General features: G+C 45.9%; 1 protein-coding gene across 3 annotated transcripts in view; it reads left to right on the top strand.

Annotated features, from left to right (window-relative positions):
- The window catches only part of LOC140385885 (transcription initiation factor TFIID subunit 4-like), a 315,117-nt gene that overhangs the window by 45,733 nt on the left and 245,990 nt on the right, over positions 1 to 23,394 (top strand). For all 3 annotated transcript variants that reach the window (XR_011933491.1, XM_072468499.1, XM_072468498.1), the window contains exon 9: positions 120 to 240. Coding sequence is in view for 2 of the 3 variants with exons in the window: in XM_072468499.1 (XP_072324600.1) it covers positions 120 to 240 (121 nt within the window). In the remaining variant the exon portion in view is untranslated. The remainder of the gene's footprint in view (positions 1 to 119; positions 241 to 23,394) is intronic.

Below are 23,394 nucleotides of genomic sequence, written 5' to 3'. Positions count from 1 at the left end.
TTTGCCTTGAAAGTGCCAAAATATACACGCATATTATTGGGCTGTCAATTTATCTGCCATGTATTCCAGGTGAGACCTGTTACCTGCTCAAAAGAATAAACATTGCTTTCTATAACCAGGTGCTGTAACTTTGGTTACAAAAGTATCGCTCGCACAAGCAAACAAGAATCCAACAAGTGTTCTACTGCAACCCTCCGCTGGTCAAGTTATCAAAAAAGAAGTTGGAGGTGCGACGTTCAGGTAAAAATTGTTCAAGCAGGTGTCTCAGAAATGATCATTGCATGCGCAAAAGCATGTAGTGGGCAGTGCACTTTTAATTTCATCATTAATGGTCTCACAAGTCAGAATTGGCGACACGATAGCACAGTGGTTAGCACTGTTGCTTCACAGCTCCAGGGTCCCAGGTTCGATTCTCCGCTGGGTCACTGTGCGGAGTCGGCACGTTCTCCCCGTGTCTGCGTGGGTTTCCTCCGGGTGCTCCGGTTTCTTCCCACAGTCCAAAGATGCGCAGGCTAGTTGGATTAGCCATGCTAAATTGTCCTTAGTGTCCAAAAAGGTTAGATGGGGTTACGGGGATAAGGTGGCGATGTGGGCTTGGGTAGGGTGATCTTTCCAAGGGTCGGTGCAGACCCGATGGGCCCAATGGCCTCCTTCTGCACTGTAAATTGTAGGATCTATGTATGACCACTGCAGGCCCCACGTGAGCATCATATGTAAATTGGGTGTGTAGTAGCTAGCTGTGAATAACCTGAGGCTATGGTGGAATCTGGTCACTAATGATGGGCAGTCATAAAATGCAGACACTTGATGGCTGTCGCAGGTACTTTAACTTCGTGTCCCTCGGGCCTGCTCCAAAAAGCAGGTTAATATCTCGACCCCGCAGGCTTATTATGAATAAAATACATTAATTCAAGTAGGAATTCAACTTTTACCAAATGTGTAGTTTTGCCATGTGTATGGCCTGGAATAAACTCCCATGAAATACTCCCATTGGATCTTTCACAATCGTTTGAGGGGCTTAGTTTAATGGCTCTCTAGAGAGAGAGAGAGGGGTGGGTGGGGGCTCCCAACAGTTCAGCAGTCCCTCAGCGCCGTACTGGGATTGTCAGCTTTTTAAAACAATTTCAGGGTTTGAGTGAGGGGCCAATCTCTACTCCGTTAGGTCAGAGGATGGTTAGATTACATGGGTGGTGGTGGTGTGTGAGAATGTCTTGCAATTACTTTTATAATAATGACCTTTATTAGTGTCACAAGTAGGCATGCATTCACACTGCAATGAGGTTACTGAAAATCCCCTAGTCGCCACATTCCGGTACACTGGAGGAGAATTCAGAATGTCCAATTAGCCTAACGAGCACATCTTTCGAGACTTGTGGGAGGAAACCGGAGCACCTGGAGAAAACCAACGCGGACACTGGCAAAAGGTGCAGGCTCCGCACAGACAGTGACCCAAGTGGAAATCGAACCAGGGTCCCTGGCGCTGTGAAGCAACAGTGCTAACCGCTGTGCCACCCATATGCATAGGAAAGTCATTTCATGGCAAGTTTGATGGTAGCTTCCCTTCCACTTTTTCCTCTGAATGTGACTTATTTTTAACCTGGCATTGCCCTGACGTAGAGCAGTGATGTCAGAATTACTGCCTGATGAGACTTTGATCTTTGTTTTGAGGTGCGCCCCCAATCTCTCTCGCAATCCTGTGGGCGAGTCTGCTGAGTGCTGAGCTTTTTGGCAGCTAATGAATGATTTCATCATCCAGCTCGGTGATGGCAAGGATACCCCCAAGATAGCAGTACTTCAGAACTGGGTTCAGGAGTGTGTTGTTGATTGGGAGTTGGTGGCTGGGACCGGTTGGTGCACGACCTCCTGTCTTTTTCGGGCTTGTTGTAAGCCAAGGTGATCTGGAGCTTGAGTTACAATCAGCTGGTGGCCCCCGGAGCGGGCGATCTGACAGCACAATCATCGGGAAGCGAGAGTTCGCACAGCAGCTGACCTGTGACCTTGGTGCGAGCCTTGGGTCTTTGCAGATTGAAGAGTTTGCCGTGTGTCCTGGACTCAATGTGTGGTCCCATGTTTGGGCCCATGAGCGAATTCATGAGCATAGCCACTGAGTGGATGGCAAACCCAACTGGAGCCTCGCTTTGTGCCATTGGTGACAGGAAAGCCATTGGATTGGAGAGGTTGAATAAACTCGGTTCTCGCTGAAACGAAGGAGGTTGAGGGGCTACCTGATAGAGGTCTACAAAATTATGAGGGGCATGGACAGGGTGGATAGTCAGAAACGTTTTCCCAGGGTAGAGGGGTCAATTACTAGGGGGCATAGGTTTAAGGTGCGAGGGGCAAGGTATAGAGATGTACAAGGCAAGTGTTAAGGGCCAGGGTTTAGAGAACCCCAAAGTGTATCATGGAGTTCACCTGACCCACAACTTTTAATAGATTGTGGTATGGGGAGCACACGGACCACTCTACAGGTGTGGGACAGCAGAAACGGGAAAGTATTTTTTAAAGCAAAACAATGTTTATTCTATGAACTCAAGTTTACCTTTTTAAAACATACAGTGAACATCTTAGCAACCATTAATTCAAATACAACCCCCAAATACTACAACACTAAGTAAACCTTTAAGCTTTCCTTTTAACATACAGACAACTTAAAAACAAAACCTTTATAAGAAGCACATCAGGTTAAATTCACTACTGAAAACATTTATAGTTCTGAATTCACCAAATGATCACGAGATAGTCTTTTGATGGCAGAGAGAACAGCAGTACACCTGCTTGGTCTGGCTTCAGCTCCAACACGGAAAACGAAACTAAAACGCACCCTGCAACCTGCTCAAAAACGAAAGTAAAAAGCTGACAGTCAGCCCAGCTCCACCCACTCTCTGACATCACTGGATTGGATTTGTTTATTGTCACGTGTACCGAGGTACAGTGAAAAGTATTTTCTGCGAGCAGCTCAACAGATCATTAAGTACATGAGAAGAAAAGGGAATAAAAGAAAATACATAATAGGGCAACACAACATATACAATGTAACTACATAAGCACTGGCATCGGATGAAGCATACAGGGTGTAGTGTTAATGAAATCAGTCCATAAGAGGGTCATTTAGGAGTCTGGTGACAGTGGGGAAGAAGCTGTTTTTGAGTCTGTTCGTGCGTGTTCTCAGACTTCTGTATCTCCTGCCCGATGGAAGAAGTTGGAAGAGTGAGTAAGCCGGGTGGGAGGGATCTTTGTTTATACTGCCCACTTTCCCCAGGCAGTGGGAGGTGTAGATGGAGTCAATGGATGGGAGGCAGGTTCGTGTGATGGACTGGGCGGTGTTCACGACTCTCTGAAGTTTCTTGCGGTCCTGGACCGAGCAGTTGCCATACCAGGCTGTGATGCAGCCTGATAGGATGCTTTCTATGGTGCATCTGTAAAAGTTGGTAAGAGTCAATGTGGACATGCCGAATTTCCTTAGTTTCCTGAGGAAGTATAGGCGCTGTTGTGCTTTCTTGGTGGTAGTATCGATGTGGGTGGACCAAGACAGATTTTTGGAGATGTGCACCCCTAGGAATTTGAAACTGCTAACCATCTCCACCTCGGCCCCCTTGATGCTGACAGGGGTGTGTACAGTACTTTGCTTCCTGAAGTCAATTACCAGCTCTTTAGTTTTGCTGGCATTGAGGGAGAGATTGTTGTCGCTACAGCACTCCACTAGGTTCTCTATCTCCCTCCTGTATTCGGACTCATCGTTATTTGAGATCCGGCCCACTATGGTCGTATCGTCAGCAAACTTGTAGATGGAGTTGGAACCAAGTTTTGCCACGCAGTCTTGTGTGGACAGGGAGTCGAGTAGGGGGCTAAGTAACGCAGCCTTGCGGGGCGCCGGTGTTGAGGACTATTGTGGAGGAGGTGTTGTTGTTCATTCTTACTGATTGTGGTCTGTTGGTCAGAAAATCGAGGATCCAGTTGCAGAGTGGGTAGCCAAGTCCTAGGTTTTGGAGCTTTGATATGAGCTTGGCTGGGATTATGGTGTTGAATGCGGAGCTGTAGTCAATAAATAGGAGTCTAATGTAGGAGTCCTTGTTGTCGAGATGCTCTAGGGATGAGTGTAGGGCCAGGGAAATGGTGTCTGATGTGGATCGGTTGCAGCGGTATGCGAATTGCAGTGGATAAAGGCGTTCTGGGAGTATGGAGGTGATGCGCTTTATGATCAACCTCTCGAAGCACTTCATTACGACTGAAGTCAGGGCCACTGGTCGGTAGTCATTGAGGCACATTGCCTGGTTCTTCTTTGGTACCGGTATGATGGTGGGGTCTTCCTTAGGTGGGGACCTCGGAGTGGAGTAGGGACAGGTTAAAGATGTCCGTGAATACCTCTGCCAGCTGGTCCGCGCAGGCTCCGAGTGCACGACCAAGGATCCATCTGGGCCCGTCGCCTTCCGAGGGTTCAGTTTCAGGAGGCCAATCTGACTTTGGACGTTGTGATGGTGGGTATGGGTGAATTATGGGCTGCTGGGCACTCGCCAGCGGATTGTTGGTTACCTGCTTGAACCGAGCATAGAATGCATTGAGTTCATCGGGGAGCGGTGCGCTGCTGCCAGAGATACTGTTCGGCTTCGCTTTGTAGCCCGTTATGTTGTTTAGTCCTTGCTACACCGCCGAGAGTCTGTCTGTGACTCTAGCTTGGTTTGATATCTCTCTTGGCATTCCGGATGGCTTTGCGGAGGTCGTACCTGGATTTCTTGTATAGGTCAGGGTTGTCTGCCTTGAACGCCTCAGATCTGCCCTTCAGTAGGGAGTCAAACTCGCGATTGAGCCATGGTTTCCGGTGGGGAATGCACGTACTGCTTTCTTGGCACGCTGTTGTCCACACATTTGCTGATGAAGTCTGTGACGGTGGTGGCATACTCATTTAAGTTGGTCGCTGAGTTTTAAATATGGACCAGTCCACTGTCTCTAAGCAGTCACGTAAGAGCTCTTCTGTCTCCTCGGACCAGCATGCACAACCTTCTTAGCTGGATTCTCCCGCTTGAGTTTCTGCTTGTATGCGGGAGAAGGAGCACCGTCTTATGGTCTGATTTCCCAAGTGCGGTCTGGGGATGGAACGGTAGGCACCCTTGATTTTTGAGTAGCAGTGGTCAAGAGTGTTGTCGCCCCTGGTGGGACAGGACATGTGCTGGTGGAATTTTGGCAGTACACTCTTGAGGTGGTACACTGCAGTAGTAAACACCCATTTCTTAAAGGTACTCTCAGTACAGATATTTATATACACACCCATTTATAAACACCCATTTCTTAAAGGTACTCTCACATGACACAAGTTTTTTACGCGCAGGGATAGTGGGTGCCTGGAACTCGCTACCGGAGGAGGTGGTGGAAGCAGGGACGATAGTGACATTTAAGGGGCATCTTGACAAATACATGAATAGGATGGGAATAGAGGGGCACGGACCCCGGAAGAGTAGAAGATTTTAGTTTAGATGGGCAGCATGGCCGGCGCGGGCTTGGAGGGCCGAAGGGCCTGTTCCTGTGCTGTACTTTTCTTTGTTCTTCTTCGTTCTTTGTACAGCCTGGACTGCACATTTATTCCAGACTGCTCTCAAACTAATGACACAATCAGTAGGCATTGATTGTGCATTTATCCACTCCCTCGGTCAGTTTGTACAGAACAGGTATTCACGAAGAGGATCATGACATTAGGTGCCATTAACAGGATTCATCCTAAGTGGTGGAAGGTCTAAATATTTATTTATAGGGAACTAAGTTGTTAATCATTATGATCCAGAGTCTGGATCTCTCTGTTGCGCATGCATGCTTCAACCCCCGTGTTGATGAGGCAAATAAAACAGGATTGTGCGGAGCACTCAAGCACAGTGTTTTCTATTTGTGTTTGTAGAGTTGCCAAGTTGAGGCCCGGTAATGAGAAGTGAGACCCGAGAGCTGGCAATTGTGGGGGTGGTGGTGGTGGTGGTGGTTGGAACACCTGCATACACATCTGGCTTGTGCGACTGCGGGAGAGCAGAATCTGCAGAGCAAAATTCCTTCCACATAATGAAAACCGGGCTTTATCCAGCTGCGTTTGAGGTGGTCTGCATCAGTCCTTTGAAAACCACAAACTCAGTTTAAACTGCATGTGTTTGTGATCACCTGCAACCAAATTGGTACATTTAATCTGAGTATATGTGTAAAGTAACAATACATGTGGAGTTGTGCAGTATTTATTGGATTAAAGCATCTTCTGAAGCTCTTTGTTATAGAGGCAGTTTCACAAGACTTGTATGCTGGACCTGCAGTAATGTGGGTGCATCTGCAATTTTGGATTGAGGGATTTTATTCTCTGGACATCAGGAGACCGCGGTGTTCCTTGTGGTCGTAGGATTGGGATCTGACTGAATAGAAAAGGGCCTTTCAGCCCATTTGTTCTGGTCCAATATTTTCACTGAAATCCTGAGCGGGCCTGAAGGGGTAAATGCTGAGGGGCTGTTTTACCCTGGCTGGAGTCCAGATTTGGAGGGGGTGGATAATGCAGAACCATTTACAACTGAGATGGGAAATGCTTTCACTTCGGGGGTTGTGAATCTTTGGAATTCTCTACCCCACTGAGCTGAGAATGCTCGAGTTGTTGAATATAGTCACTGCTGTGGTCGATCGTTGGACACGAAGGTAATACGCGGGCTATATGGTTGGGGTGGACGTGTAGAGTTCAGCTGAAGATCAGTCATGATCATAAATGAGGAAGCAGACACTGTAGCTGTCTCTTATGCCTTCCACTCTTGTGTAGTTAGATTTCCCTTTTGTTCACTGGTGTCAATTGCTCTAGTAAGTAAATACCACTTTGTGTATTGGTGGTCTCTCTGCAGCCTGATATTTCACTGAAGAACATAATCCAGGAGTATGTACCCTCTGTTCCTGAACCAGCTATTCATATCTTTTGTATAATCCTCATGCATTTTTTATTGAAGATAAGCCATGAAGACATAGAAACATACTTAGAAAATTGAAGCAAGAGGAGACCATTCTGCTCTTCGAGCCTGCTCCGCCATTCATCATGATCATGGTTGATCATCAAGTTCAATACACTAATCCCACCTCTCTCTTTCCCCCCCCCCCCCCCCCCCCCCCCCCCCCCCCCCCCCCCCCCCCCCCCCCCCCCCCCCCCAATATCCCCATGTTCCCCGCTAGCTTACTTTCATACTCTATTTTCCCCGTCTTAATCAATCCCTTGGTCTGCCTGAATTTTAAACTGTTCCCCATCCTCGGGTCTCTTGCTTTCTCTTGCTAATTTGTATGCCTCTTTGAATGTTAATACTATCTCTAATTTCCCTTGTAAGCCATTGTTTGGCCACAGCTCCTTTTCTACTCTTGTGCCGAACAAAGAAAATTAGAGCACACGCCCTCCAAGCCTGCACTGACCATGCTGCCCATCTGAACTAAAACCCCTACCCTGCCGGGGAATAAACGGCTTTTGGAGTTCACCTATTCGTCCCTTGAGTGCCTGTCCATTGTCTTTCCTTTCAATGATGTTTCCCTGTCCATCATAGCAACTCATGTCTCATTACCATCTTGGTTCAGGATCCTGGTCTCAGAGTCAACTACCTCAATATCCACCTTGAAAATAAATTTCACCATATTATGGTCACTCATCCCCAAGGGTTCTCTCAAAACTAGATTGCCAACTAATCTGTTCTCATTACTCAACATCCAGTCTGTCTTGGTCCACCCACATCGATGCTACCACCAAGAAAGCACAACAGCGCCTATACTTCCTCAGGAAACTCTGGAAATTTGGCGTGTCCAGATTAACTCTTTCCAACTTTTACAGATGCACCATAGAAAGTATCCTATCTGGTTGCGTCACAGCCTGGTATGGCAACTGCTCGGTCCAGGACCGCAAGAAACTTCAGAGAGTCGTGAACACCGCCCAGTCCATCACACGAACCTGCCTCCCATCCATTGACTCCATCTACAACCTCCCGCTGCCTGGGGAAAGCGGGCAGCATAATCAAAGACCCCTCCCACCCGCTTACTCACTCTTCCAACTTCTTCCATCGGGCAGGAGATACAGAAGTCTGAGAACACGCACGAACAGACTCAAAAACAGCTTCCTCCCCACTGCTACCAGACTCCTAAATGACCCTCTTATGGACTGACCTCATTAACACTACACCCCTGTATGCTCACCCGATGCGGTGCTTATGTAGTTACATTGTGTACCTTGTGTTGCCCTATTATGTATTTTCTTTTCTTTTATTCTCATATACTTCTTTTTAAAAATATATTTTATTAAAGTTTTCAAACACAATTCCCCCCCCCCGGGCTGCTGCTGGCTATCTATTTTCCCCCTAACGTTCTGCTAGATAGTCGAGGAACGGTTGCCACCGCCTGGAGAACCCCTGAGCCGATCCTCTCAGCGCAAACGTCACCTCCAGTTTTATGAGCCCTGCCATATCGTTTATCTAGGCCTCCACGCCGGGGGGGGTTTCGCTTCCTTCCACATGAGTAAAATCCTTCGCCGGTTATTCTCATACACTTAATGATCTGTTGAGCTGCTCGCAGAAAAATACTTTTGTCTGTACCTCGGTACACGTGACAATAAAAAAAATCCAACAAAATCCAGTCAAAGATGGCCTGTTCCCGTGTTGGTTCCTCAGCGTATTGGTTCAGAAAACCATCCCATGTACACTCCAGAAATTCCCCCTCTCTTGTACTGTGACTAATTTGTCTCGACCAATCTATATGCAGATTAAAGCCACCCATATTCACAGATGTTCCTTTAACACATGCATCTCCTGATTTGTTGCCTAATGCTATTCCCAACATTACCACTGCAGTTTGGTGGTCTGTATGCCACCCCAACAAATGTTTTTTGCCCCTTGGTGTTTCAGCACACTTGTGGATCATGGGCCAGATACCCTCTGGCTGCAATCTGTTTCCTGAAGCGTTGGTTTGTTTCTTGGTGGCCCACTCTGTGTTCAGTGATAATGGAGTGTCCTCTCCCAGAGGCAAGCCTGGGCAAAATCTTTAGAGACCCTGGATTGCTCAAATATACGGGTCCCCCCCTCAGCCTACCCGGATGGATCCAAAGGAATACAGAGCATTACATTTGGCAGCAGCTTGGTTGCAGGAGATGCCAGAAAGATGTCAAGCGTTGGGCATTGGTCCACCTTTGAATTTGTGATGAATACTAGAAATTGGTATCTGGTGCAGTAATGTTTTTAAAAGCCTGGGTTAGGATGTGTATATATTTGCTGCAGTCAGATATTTTTTAAAATCCTGATTCAAAAGAAATACAGACTTTGTGGTTGCAGAAGGTGCAATTAAGATGTAAAAGTGAGAATGTCCTTCTTTCCAATCTGTATGTTTACAAATGGGGGCCTAACTGGGTTAATTAGAGACATCGTGTTTTAACCTAAACAAGTAGGTTGTGGGATTTAAGTGGATGGGGGGTGATGTAATTACTGGGAGGAGCCAGGGCAGTAGCAGGCAGAGTTTTTAGTTTAGCTTTGGCTGTGAGGTGAACAGCAGCTTCTGAAGAAGGCTGTCAGAGATTGAGCATTAATCTGACAGGATCTACCTCTCTTCAAGCAGTCTCTCAAAAGATCTCTCCATCCAAAGATTGGCAAGTAATCCTGTGTTTGCTAACTCTATTTAAAAGTGATTTTTGACCTGTGATGGGTTTTGCTTGATTGGAAATAAAGGTGTCTGTTAGAAATTACCGTTTCTTTTTGTTACTCATTGTTTAAGTGTTAATTGTCGGCTATATTTCTGTGATGTGAAGGCAGTTTAATACTGTGTTAATAAAGTTTGTGTTAATATACCGTATCCCTATTTATGCGTCAAATCACTCCTGAAGCGAAATATCCTTTCCCCACATTTTTACAAATTTAAAAAAAAAAAGTGATTTGAGGTTTCTGTCTGGAATCCTAGCAAATGTTGGGGTCTGATCCAGGATTGTATTAGAGTTCACGCCATATTTTTGTACCAGGGTTTATTTCCATAGCCTTCAACTCCCAAGGTGTCCACGTGTATTTGCCCACAGCTGGGAATTGGGTTCATGAGCACCAGGGCATGGTCACGTGTCGGGGGACCCACGCACAACATGTCTGGGGACCAAACATCCTTTGCCTTAGTCTGAGGCATTGATCTGGCGCCACGAGGGACCTGGTTTCTGTGTTTCCATGAGGAGACACAGCTGAGGACTTGCTTTGGAGAGGCTGTGTACTGACTGGGAGAGACTTGCACATTGCATTGTCGCCAGCAGTGTAAGCTGCACATAAGAAGCAAACACACAAAAATCAGGACACCAACTCTTATTACCCACACATTGAACACAGCACGTTGACTTGTTGGGACATTTGGTACTGAAGCCAGGTACTAATGGTTAAGATACTTAATCTCTCACCGACTGCATGTCAGTAGCAATACAACAATCATGGGATTACTATGATCAGTGAGTAGTGGAAACGTGGAACACTGTCACTCAAAAATATCTGGAAGCTGGGGAAGTCAATGGAAAATTTTCAAACGCAACATTAATTGTTATTGAATAATGGAACTGTGGAATATGTAACCAAGGCAGGTTAATCAAGGTGTTTTTTCCAATTAGGGGGCAATTTAGTGTGACCAATCCATCTACACTGTTCACCTTTGGGTTTTGGGGGCGAAACCCACGCAAACACGGGGAGAATGTGCAAACTCCACACTGAGTGACCCAGAGCCGGAATCAAACCTGGGACCTCGGCGCCGTGAGGCAGCAGGACTAACCCACTGCGCTACCATGCTGCCCCTCAAGTTAAGATACCAATCAGCCATGATCTAAATGAATGGCAGAATAGGTTTGAGGGGCTTACGCACCTTTACCCATTTCTACGTTGCGCGATCACCTGTGCAAGGTTCATCTCTTGCTGCTTTTTTTCAAAGGAAATTGATCATATTGCACAATTTCTTGCACCTTGCAAACAAACTGTTGATGTGTGCATGCTGCAAACTGGCAGTGGTAGATGTACCATTTGCTGGCTTAGACAACTCTGCTTCCACACAGTCTTTCTGAAACAGATGTTGGGAAGCTTTTCATCTTCCTCTCAGGACAAATGCAAGAAGGCCAAATTTCAAATGATCACCATTTGTACAAAGAGGAAAAGGTGCTAGAGTTTAGCTTTAACTGTGCCACGTATGCAAAAATAGATGATGTAGTCTTGAGATCTCTCCTTGGCCCATCATTTGGTATTTTTTCATCCATTTCCACGAGAAATGTTTTTTTCACGTAATGAGCCTTAGCAACCGACCCTGTGCGCATTTCTGACACAAAGAGGATATGTTAACGATCTTTGAATCCGCAGCGGTGTGTAAGGATTTCCACTCGCACGTTTAGCACACACCATCCTGCGTTCAAATTCATTTTTGAGGTGGAGCTGTCCAATGTGCTCCCTTTCCTCGACATGTTTTCACGACATGCAAGTTGCGAGTTCCGCTAATGGGATCTCTGCTACCGTCCACTGGAGGCCCACTTTCACTGGTTAGCATTCACTTGGGATTTGGAGCTGAGTGCAAGATGAAGGGATTCAGCAACATGTCTCTCTTTCCAGTAGTACTTGAGGCAACTCTTGGCGCCTCTCTCCTGGGACAAAGGTATCAAACCTGATGACTATGGAAAGAAATCCTCTTTAGGCATCTGCATTTGTGGTTCGTCACAAACTTGTTGCTATTATATTGAATCTGCTTCTGCCATTCTTTCAGGCAGTGCGTTCCAGGTTATTATTACTTTGCGTGGTCCAAAGAAAACTCATATTCCCAGATTCTTTCACTAATTGCCATAAGAGTCACTAACTCTCCAGCCATTGGGAACAGGTTTTTCAGTCATATTCCAACTGTACCGCTCATGGTTGTGAACACCTCAGGGTGGCGCAGTGGTTAGCATTGTTTCTCCACGGCGCCGAGGACCCCTTTGATCCCGGCTCAAGGTCACTGTCCTTGTGGAGTTTGCACATTCTCCCGTGTCTGCGTGGGTCTCACCCCCACAGCCCAAAAAGATGTGCAGGTAGGAAAATTGGCCACGCTAAATTGCCCCTTAATTGGGAAAAAAAAATTGGATACTGTAAGTTTATATTTAAAAAGAATGGTTGTGAACACCATATAATCAAATCTTTCCGTAACCTACAAGTCAACTCTTTTGTCCATGTTCGGACCAAGGCTGTAATGAGGCCAGAAGTTGAGTGGCCCTGGAGGAACGGCAGAGGGCGGCACGGTGGTTAGCACTGCTGCCTCACAGTGCCAGGGACCAGGTTTGATTCCAACCCCAGGTTACTGTGTTTGGAGTTTGCACTTTCTCCGCGTGTCTGCGTGCGTTTCCTCCGGGTGCTCCGGTTTCCCCCCTCAGTCCAAAGATGTGCAGGTGGATTGGCTATGCTAAATTGTCCCTTAGTGTCCAGTGGCTAGGTGGGGTTATGGGGTTGCAGAGATAGGGTGGAGAGTGGTCCTATATAGGGTGGTCTTTCAAAGGGTCGGTGTAGACTTGATGGGCCAAATGACCTCCTTCTGCACTGTAGGGATTCTATGATATTACTGATCTCAAACTGAGCGCCAGTGAGTAGGTTATTGCTGTGTAAGTGTCACTTGATAGCACTGCTGGCTTCACTTTGCTGATGATTCAGTGTCGACTGATGGGGTTGTAATTGGCAGGATTGGATGTTCCTGCTTTTTGTGGACGTGGCATATCTGGGCAATTATCTACATGATCCTGTAGCTGCCAGTATTGTAGCTGACTTGGAGCAGTTTGGCCAAGGGTTTAGTTAGTCCTGGAGAAGAAGTCTTCAGTACTACAGCTGGGATGTTGTCAGGACCGCTGAGCTTTTGCTGTATCTAGGCCTTCAGCTGTTTCTTAATATCACGAGGAGTTGACATCTCTGGTGTCCTGTGTTTGATCCTGAACGAGAACCCAATTATTTTCAATTTGTAAAACTGAAGAAATGTTACTGCACTACAGGAGTGATGAAAGGTGTCTTTTATGTTAAAACAAACTTTAATTTAAACACAGAATTAACCATATTAACAACAAAGAAATAGCTTTACAAAGAACAAAGAAAAGTACAGCACAGGAACAGGCCCTTCGGCCCTCCAAGCCCATGCCGACCATGCTGCCCATCTAAACTAAAATCCACGCACCCACTACCCTCTATGCAAAAAACTTGCCTCGTACATCTCTAAATCTTGCCCCTCGCACCTTAAACCTATACCCTCTAGTAATTGACCCCTCTACCCTTGGAAAAAGTCTCACCCTGTCTATGCCCCTCATAATTTTATAGACCTCTAATAGGTCGCCCCTCAACCTCCGTCATTCCAGTGAGAACAAACCGAGTTTATTCAACCGCTCCTCATAGCTAATGCCCTCCAAACCAGGCAACATTCTGGTAAATCTCTTCTGCACCCTCTCTAAAGCCTCCACATCCTTCTGGTAGTGTGGCGACCAGAATTGAACACTATACTCCAAGTGTGGCCTAACTAAGGTTCTATACAGCTGCAACATGACTTGCCACTTCTTATACTCAATGCCCCGGCCAATGAAGGCAAACATGCCGTATGCCTTCTTGACTACCTTCTCCACCTGTGTTGCCCCTTTCAGTGACCTGTGGACCTGTACACCTAGTTCTCTCTGACTTTCAAGACTCTTGAGGGTTCTACCATTCACCGTATATTCCCTACCTGCATTAGACCTTCCAAAATGCATTACCTCACATTTGTCCAGATTAAACTCCATCTGCCATCTCTCTGCCCAAGTCTCCAAATGATCTAAATCCTGCTGTCTCCTCTGACAGTCCTCATCGCTATCCGCAATTCCACCAACCTTTGTGTCGTTTGCAAACTTACTAATCAGACCAGTTACATTTTCCTCCAAATCACTTATATAGACTACGAACATCAAAGGTCCCAGCACTTATCCCTGCGGAACACCATTAGTCACAGCCCTCCAATTAGAAAAGCAATCTTCCATTGCTACTCTTTGCCTTCTATGACCTAGCCAGTTCTGTCTCCACCTTGCCAGCTCACCCCTGATCCCGTGTGACTTCACCTTTTGTACTAGTCTACCATGAGGGACCTTGTCAGAGGCCTTACTGAAGTCCATATAGACAACATCCACTGCTCTACCTGCATCAATCATCTTTGCGACCTCTTCAAAAATCTCTTATCAAGTTAGTGACACACGACCTCCTTCATAAAACCATGCTGCCGCTCACTCATACGTCCATTTGCTTCCAAAAGGGAGTAAATCCTGTCTCAAAGTATTCTCTCAGTAATTTCCCTACCACTGACGTAAGGCTCACCAACCAGTAGTTCCCTGGTTGTCCTTGCTACCCTTCTTAAACAAAGGAACAACATTGGCTACTCTCCAGTCCTCCGGGACATCACCTGAAGACAGTGAGGATCCAAAGATTTTGTCAAGGCCTCGGCAATTTCCTCTCGAGCCTCCTTCAGTGTTCTGGGGTAGATCCCATCAGGCCCTGAGGACTTATTTACCTTAATATTTTTCAAGACTCCCAGCACCTCGTCTTTTTGGATCTCAGTGTGACCCAGGCTATCTACACCCCCTTCTCCAGACTCAACATCCACCAATTCCTTCTCTTTGGTGAATACTGATGCAAAGTATTCGTTTAGTACCTCACCCATTTCCTCTGGCTCCACACATAGATTCCCTTGCCTATCCTTCAGTGGGTCAACCCTTTCCCTGGCTACCCTCTTGCTTTTTATGTATGTGTAAAAAGCCTTGGGATTTTCCTTAACCCTATTTGCCAATGACTTTTCGTGACCCCTTCCAGCCCACCTGACTCCTTGCTTAAGTTCCTTCCTACTTTTCTTATATTCCACACACAGGCTTCGTCTGTTCCCAGCCTTTTAGCCCTGACAAATGCCTCCTTTTTCTTTTTGACGAGGCCTACAACATATCTCATTATCCAAGGTTCCCGAAATTTGCCGTATTTATCCTTCTTCCTCACAGGAACATGCTGGTTCTGAATTCCTTTCAACCGACATTTGAAAGCCTCCCACATGTCAGATGTTGATTAACCCTCAAATATCCGCCCCCAATCTAGGTTCTTCAGTTCCCGCCTAATATTGTTATAATTATCCTTCCCCCAATTTAGCACATTCACCCTAGGACCACTCTTATCCTTGTCCAGCAGCACTTTAAAACTTACTGAATTATGGTCACTGTTCCCAAAATGCTCCCCTACCGAACTTCTACCACCTGGCCGGGCTCATTCCCCAATACCAGGTCCAGTTTGCCCCTTCCCTAGTTGGACTGTCTACATATTGTTTTAAGAATCCCTCTTGGATGCTCCTTACAAACTCTGCCCCGTCTAAGCCCCTAGCACTACGTGAGTCCCAGTCAATATTGGGTAAGTTGAAGTCTCCCATCACAACAACCCTGTTGCTTTTACTTGTTTCCAAAATCTGTCTACCTATCTGCTCCTCTATCTCCTGCTGGCTGTTGGGAGGCCTGTAGTAAACCCCCAACATTGTGACTGCACCCTTCTTATTCCTGATCTCTACCCATATAGCCTCGCTGCCCTCTGAGGTGTCCTCCCGTAGTACAGCGGTGATATTCTCCCTAAATGTAGCGCAACTGCTCCACCCCTTTTACATCCCCCTCTATCCCGCCTGAAAGATCTAAATCCTGGAACGTTTAGCTGCCAATCCTGTCCTTCCCTCAACCAGGTCTCTGTAATGGCAACAACATCATAGTTCCAAGTACTAATCCAAGCTCTAAGTTCATCTGCCTTACCCGTACAGTTTACAGTTAACAGTTGCAACAGTTCTTAAGACCTTGACTAACTTTCTAAACCTGCCACTATATTCCAATTAAGCAAACCAATATATATTAAATATTAACGAATAAAGTTTAAAAACCGGGGGGTTTGTGCAGAAATTTGGAGAGAGAACCTTTCAGAACCTACAACTGACTCTTCAGATAGACCTGTCTCCTAACTTTAACTACATTGTCGGTACCCAAAGCATAAGGCTTTCTTTTGTCTTTTCTTGCAAGATGTCCCTTGACTTGTTTCGCCAGGGCAAAACACAATACCCCTCATAAATTATCTACATCCCAGGGGTCCTTCAAACCTAAACAATGTTCCATTAGCTAGCTTTTTGTAAACAAGTAAGAAGTCTTACAAGACCAGGTTAAAGTCCAACAGGTTTATTTCAAACACTAGCTTTCAGAGCACTGCTCCTTCCTCATTCACCTGACTGTGCTCACCCCAGTCCAACGCCGGCATCTCCACATCGTGGCTACCATCATCTTTGTAAACAAGGAAATGGCTCTCGAGATCTATTAGCAGAACACTTCACCCGAAAATCAGTGATTACCTCACTTCTACGACACCTTAATCATCACTAGTAGTCGTACTGTTTGTAGACGTCTTGGCCCAGGTTTTACTAACAAAACAGCTAGAATATGAACATTTCTTACATTCATCACACCTGGCTAATATTTATTCATAACTCGACGTCAGCAAAACAGATTATCCATTTGTTGTTTGTGGGAGCTTGCTGTGTGCAAGTTGACCGCTGTGTTTCCTGCATCACAACAGTGACTTCACTGAAGTACTTGTGGCTGTAAATCACTTTTGGATGTCCCGAGGTTATGAAGAATGCTGGGTTTTTTTTAATTCGTATGCTGCAACAAGCGATTTGCTCTACTCTGACATCACAATGTAAAGCATTTTTTGAAGTTCTTGGGGTAACTGAACAAGAGAATGGTTGACAGGAAAATTCGTAAGTTGCACGATTTCATTTTTCCAAGTTGTTAAACGTATTAAATATGGGGGGGGCGGGCACCTCGGGAAATCAATATAGTTTCAAAAACGGCAGGTAATGGCAAAACTATAAGCAGCATATTGATTAAACCAGAGGTGAAAAATAATGAGTGGGTGAATAAAATTCAGTGCTGAGGGTCAGGTTAAGAGTGTGGGACCGACATAACAGTTCTCTGTATAAATGCACGGAGTGTAAGAAATAAATTCAGTGAGCTGCAGGCACAAATTCAAATTGGAGATTGAGATGGTAGCCATTACTGAGACATGGCTGCCGGATGGTCAGCATTGGGAACCTAATGTACCAGGTTATACGGTGCACTGGATGGATAGAGAAAATGACAAGAGGTCGGGTAATAGCGTCACTGATTAGAAACAGAATGAATTCATTGGGAGAGAGGACATAATGTGGGGAATGTATCTCATGGAGGTCTTGTGGGTGGAATTGAGGAGCAGTAACGGATCTAAAACTAATTGGTGCTGTGTTTGGACCCCCGGTAGCAGCTCGGAAGTGCTAGATTATATAAATGCAGAATCAGTGAAGTGTGAAATCAAGGCCAAGTACTTTTAATGGGGGGGGTTTAACTTTAACATAGATTGGGAGAGGCAGTCAAGCACCTAATGAATCATAGAATTTACAGTGCAGAAGGAGGCCATTCGGCCCATCGAGTCTGCACCGGCCCTTGGAAAGTGCGCCCTACTTAAGCCCACATCTACACCCTATCCCCGTAACCCAGTAACCCCACCTAATCTTTTTGGACACACGGCAATTTGGCATGGCCAATCCACCTGACCCGCACATCAGTTGATACTGAGACTAAGGTCCTGAATCTTAAAGGGAACTGTGATAATATGAGGTGCGAGTTGGCTTTGATTGATTGGATAGACAATGGCAAACGTTCAAGGAGACCATGGGGGAACTGCAACAATTGTTTATTCCTGTTTGGCACAAATTACACAATGCTTTGGTCTCAACTACTTTGTGGTAGTGAATACCACAGATTCACCGCTCTCTGGGTGAAGACATTTCTCCTCGCCTTAGTCCGAAAAGGTTTACCTCTTATCCCCAAACTATGACCCCTAGTTCTGGACTCCCCCACCAACGGGAGCGTTCTGAATCTACCCCGTCTAATCCTGTTTGACTTTTGCAAGTTTCTATGAGATCCCCTCTCGCTCTTCTAAACTCCAATAATGTACAAAGAGAACAAAGAACAATACAGCACAGGAACAGGCCTTTCGGCCCTCCAAGCCTGCGCCAACCATGGTACCTGCCTAAACTAAAACCGTACGCACTTACGGTGTCCAAATATAATCCTAACTGACTTAGTCTTGCCTCATTTGACAGTCCCAGTATCCCAGGAATCAGTCTGGTAAACCTTCCATAGCAAGAACATCCTTCCTTTGATAAGGAGACCAAAACTGCACACACTACTCCAGGCGTGGCCTCACCAATGCCCTATACAATTGCAGTAAAACATACCTATTCCTATTAAATCCTCTCGCTATGAAGGCCAACATACCATTTGCTTTCTTTACAGCCTGCTGTACCTGCGTGCTTCCTTTCAGTAACTGATGCACGAGCACACCAATGTTTTGCTGAGTATCTGCCTCTCAATTTGCACCTGTTCAAATCTGCATTCGTATTTTTCTTACCAAAGCGAATAACTGTCCTTCCTTTCAGTATGTTTCCCAGTCCGTCATAGCCAGCTCATGCCTCATACCATCACAGTTACCTTTATTGAGATTCAGGACCCTGGTCTCAGAATCAATTACCTCACAATCCACCTTGATAAAGAATTCCATCATATTATGGTCACTCATCCTCAAGGATTCTCTCACAACTAGATTGCCAACTAATCCGTTCTCATTGCACAACACACTGTCCAAGGTGGCCTGTTCCCTTATTGGTTCCTTCATGTATTGGTCCAGAAAATCATCTCGTACACACTCCAGAAATTCCTCCTCTATTGTACTGTGACTAATTTGACTCGCCCAATCTGTATGCAGATCAAAGTTAGCCATGATCACTGATGCTCCTTTATCACATGCACCTCCGATTTCCTGTCTAATGCTATTCCCGACATTACCACTGCAGTTTTGTGGTCTCTGTACCACCCCATGAATGTTTTTTGCCCCTTGGTATTTCTTAACTCGACCCAGACAGATTCCATCTCATCTGTACTCCATATTGTATCAATATCATCTTTTATCAACAATGCAACTCTACCACCTTTTCCTTTCTGACTATCCTTCCCTAATAGCCCTCAATGTTTAGTTCCTACCTTTGGTCATCTTGGAGTCATGTCTCTGTAATCCCAATCATATCATACCCTTTACATCGATCTGCGCAACAGATTCATTCATTTTATTTTGAATGCTCAGAGCGTTCAGGAACAAAACGGTAGGGCTAGTCTTTTAATGTTCCTTGTCCCATTCCTACTATTTGTTACAGTGTCATTATCTGGTACAGGCCCTTGGTTTCTCTGCCTATCATTTTCCTTGCTGTTTTTCCTCTTGTTCTTGATTCCCCCTGCCATATTAGTGTAAACCCTTCCCAACTGCTCGAGCAAGTAACCACCCCCCAAAGGATATCAGTTCTGTCCAGGTATATAGGTCCCACCTCCCCCAGAACTGGTCCCAATGCCCCAGGAATCTGAAACCCTCGCCCTCACACCATCCCCTCAGCCGCCTATTCATCCGAGATATCCTGCTATTTCTACTCTGACCATCATGTGGCACTGGTAGTAATCCTGAGATCAGTACCTTTTGAGGTCAGACTTCTCACCTTCCTAACTCTCTCTATTCTGTTTTTAGGAGCACATCACTTTTTTTAAACCTATGTCATTTGTACCGATGTGTACCACTACCACTGGCCATTCACCCACCCCCTCCAGAATCCTGTAACCGCTCCGAGACATCCTTGGCCCCTGTCACCAGGGAGGCAACCATCCTGGAGTCTCGTTTACGGCCACAGAAATGTCTAACTATTCCCCTCACAATTGAATCCCCTATAACTATTGGATAACCACACTTTTTACTCCTCCCTTCTGCAACAGAACCAACCGTGGTTCAATGAATTTGGCTGTTGCTGCTTTCCCCAGAGAAATCAAACAATAATCGCTTATTGTCACAAGTGGGCTTCAAATGAAGTTACCGTGAAAAGCCCCTCGTCCGGCGCCTGTTTGGGGAGGCTGTTGTGGGAATTGAACCCGTGCTGCTGGCCTTGGTCTGCTTTAAAAGCCACTGTTTAGCCCACTGTGCTAAACCAGCCCCCAAGGTCATTCTGTCATGTGAGAGTACCTTTAAGACATGGATGTTTAAGCAATGTACCTTTAAGAAAACAGTGATGTCAGAGAGTGGGTGGAGCTGAGGTTAGGTCAGCCGTTTTGCAGTTTAGTTTTGCAGTTTGAAAAGAGCTTGGGAGTGTCTGTGTTTGCAGTGAGCTGGATCTCTGCCATGAAAGACTATCTCTGGATTATTTGGGTGATTTGAACTCATAATAGTAAAGCCTTTAACCTGATGTGATTCTGTTTAAAGGTGTTAAGTCTCTTGGAAGTTTGAAAGAACATTTTGAGGAATTATTTACTGTTGCAATATTTTCGGCGTTATCTTTGAAGTAAGGGGTGTTAAGAGATCCAATGTTTATTTAAGATGTTAAGTTGAGTTCATGGAATAAACATTGTTTTGTGTTTAAAAACCCACGTGTCCATAATTGTAATCCCACACCTAGGAAACAAGCCGTGTGCTAGGACAAGCAACAAATACATTAAAGGGAGAGGTTGGTTGAACTCCATGATACATTTTGGGGTTCTGAAAACGCCTCGCCCATAACAATTCCCATCAACAGTATCCAAAACATTATATCTGTTTTGCAGGGGAATGGCCACAGGAGATTCCTGCACTGCCTGCCTAGTTCTCTTGGTCTGTCTGGTGGTCACCCATTCTCCTCTGCCTGTGGAGTCTGGGCCTGCAGTGTGACTACCTCTCAATATGTGCTATCCACAACACACTCCACCTCGTGGATGCTCCACCGTGTCGCCAGCTGGCACTCCAGCTCTGCAACCTGGGCTTCCAGGAATTGCAGTTGGAGACACTTCCTGCACACATGCTGGCCCCGAGCACCAGAAATGTTCCTGGTCTCCCACTTGGAGCCAGAAGAGCAGACCACGGCTTGGAGCTCTGCTGCCATGGCTTGCCCTTTGAATTAACTTCATCCTTTTAATGTCAAATAATATTAATTAGGGTCTTCTTTGCTGCTCCTTGTTATTATAGAATATATAAATGTACTCACCCAATTAGCTCTTGATTTCCTGGTTCTCCTTTGATTCCTGTTCCTGTAAGTTATAATGCCATTCATCGAGGCAAGTTTTACTTCTAGACTTGTGAATTGCAAGTATGTAGTGCCACAAAATGTAATTTGAAATCATTTGCGGAATTGGTTTATTGACTGCAGTTATGGTTATAGTGGTGATTAATTATCAGACTATGGAGCCATCATTCTAGGTTAACTGAAGTTAGGTTATAATGTACAGTTTTCAAACTCTGCAGAATGCTTTCCATACTTCAGAAATCTAGATTATTTCCCTGTTAAGAACCGGGCTTTATAAATAGAGGTTGTGTGTTTTCGAAAATACATTTATATCGTGCTTTGCATGACCACACTTCACAAAGTACTTTAGAGCCAATGAGCTGGTTTTTGTGTGATTTTGACAGATAGATAAATATTGGCCAGGATTCCCCAGTGCATCTTCGAAGTAGTGTCATCATAGAATTTCATAGAATTTATCATAGAATTTACAGTGCAGAAGGAGGCCATTCGGCCCTTCAAGTCTGCACCGGCTCTTGGAAAGAGCACCCTACCCAAGGTCAACACCTCCACCCTATCCCCATAACCCAGTAACCCCACCCAACACTAAGGGCAATTTTGGACACTACGGGTAATTTATCATGGTCAATCCACCTAACCTGCACATCTTTGGACTGTGGGAGGAAACCGGAGCACCCGGAGGAAACCCACGGACACACTGGGAGGATGTGCAGACTCCGCACAGACAGTGACCCAAGCCGGAATCGAACCTGGGACCCTGGAGCTGTGAAGCAATTGTGCTATCCACAATGCTACCGTGCTGCCCTCATGGGAGTAGCACTGTTTCTTCACAGCACCAGGGTCCCGGGTTTGATCCCTGGCTTGGGTCACTGTCTGTGCGGAGTCTGCATGTTCTCCCCATGTCTGCGTGTGTTTCCTCCGGGTGCTCCGGTTTCCTCCCACAAGTCCCGAAAGACATGGTTGTTGGGTGAATTGGATATTCTGAATTCTCCCTCAGTGTACCCGAACAGGCACCGGAGTGTGACGACGAGGGGCTTTTCACAGTAACTTCATTGCGGTGTCAAATGGCAAAACTCTTGGGAATATAGAAAGTGAGAGAGACCTGGGCGTGCAGGTCCACAGATCGTTTAAAGTGGCAACACAAGTGGACAAGATAGTCAAGAAAGCGTACGGAATGCCTGCCTTCATTGGACGGGGCATCGAGTATAAAAACTGGTAAGTCATGCTGCAGTTGTATAGAATCTTGGTACTGCCACACTTGGAATATTGCGAGTAATTGTGGTCGCCACACTACCAGAAGGATGTGGCGGCTTTGGAGAGGGTGCAGAGGAGGTTTACCAGGATGTTGCCTGGTCTGGAGGGTGTTAGCTATGCGGAGAGGCTGAATAGGCTCGGACTGTTTTCATTAGAATGACTGAGGTTGAGGGGTGACCTGATAAAGGTCTACAAGGTTATGAGGGGCATGGATAGAGTGGATGGGCAGGCCCTCTTACCCAGGGTGGAGGGGTCAGTCACCAGGGGGCATAGGTTTAAGGTACGTGGGGCAAAGTTTAGAGGAGATGGTTTTTTACACAGAGGGTGGTGAGTGCCTGGAACGCGTTGCCAGGGAAGGTTGTGGAAGCAGATACATTAACGGCGTTCAAAAGGCATCTTGACAAATACATGGATAGGCTGGGTATAGAGGGATACGGCATGAGGAAGTGCTGAGGGTTTTGGCCAAGGGTTTGACCGATACAAACTTGGAGGGCCGAAGGGCCTGTTCCTGTGCTGCATTGTTCTTTGTTCTTAATGTAAGCCTACTTGTGGCACTAATAAAGATTAATATATTTTACATCCACCCTGATCAGGCAGATTGGATCAGTTAAGCTGAATGGCCTAATTCTGTGCTATAAAGTTCCGCATACTTGTCCATGCATTTCTGCTTGGATCTAAAAATGAACCGATATCCCATTACTTTTCCTTTGTGTGATTTTTGAAGTGCAGTGAGTTCCTACAGACCACCAGTGCTGCATCATTGCAGCCAATAGATTTTGGGCTGCAGAGCTAACCAGATATATTTTCTCCTCTATTTTGCAACCTCCTCTTTCCCCCCCCCACCCCCCCCCCACCCCCCCCCCCCCCCCACCCCCTCCCTCAACCTCCGTTGTAGGTGTGGTTATTTTGAAGCGTCTTGCAAAGTAGAAAACGGATGAGCAGCAATGGTGACTGCCGAAAGGTAATGCTGTACTGTGATCAGCCACTAAGGGGCACCACAGCATTCAGTGAACGATCATG

Source organism: Scyliorhinus torazame, chromosome 11, assembly GCF_047496885.1.
Source record: "Scyliorhinus torazame isolate Kashiwa2021f chromosome 11, sScyTor2.1, whole genome shotgun sequence".
In the NCBI taxonomy this organism is placed as follows: Eukaryota; Metazoa; Chordata; class Chondrichthyes; order Carcharhiniformes; family Scyliorhinidae; genus Scyliorhinus; species Scyliorhinus torazame.
Note: the sequence above shows the minus strand (reverse complement) of the source record. Positions and strands in the feature narration are given on the sequence as shown.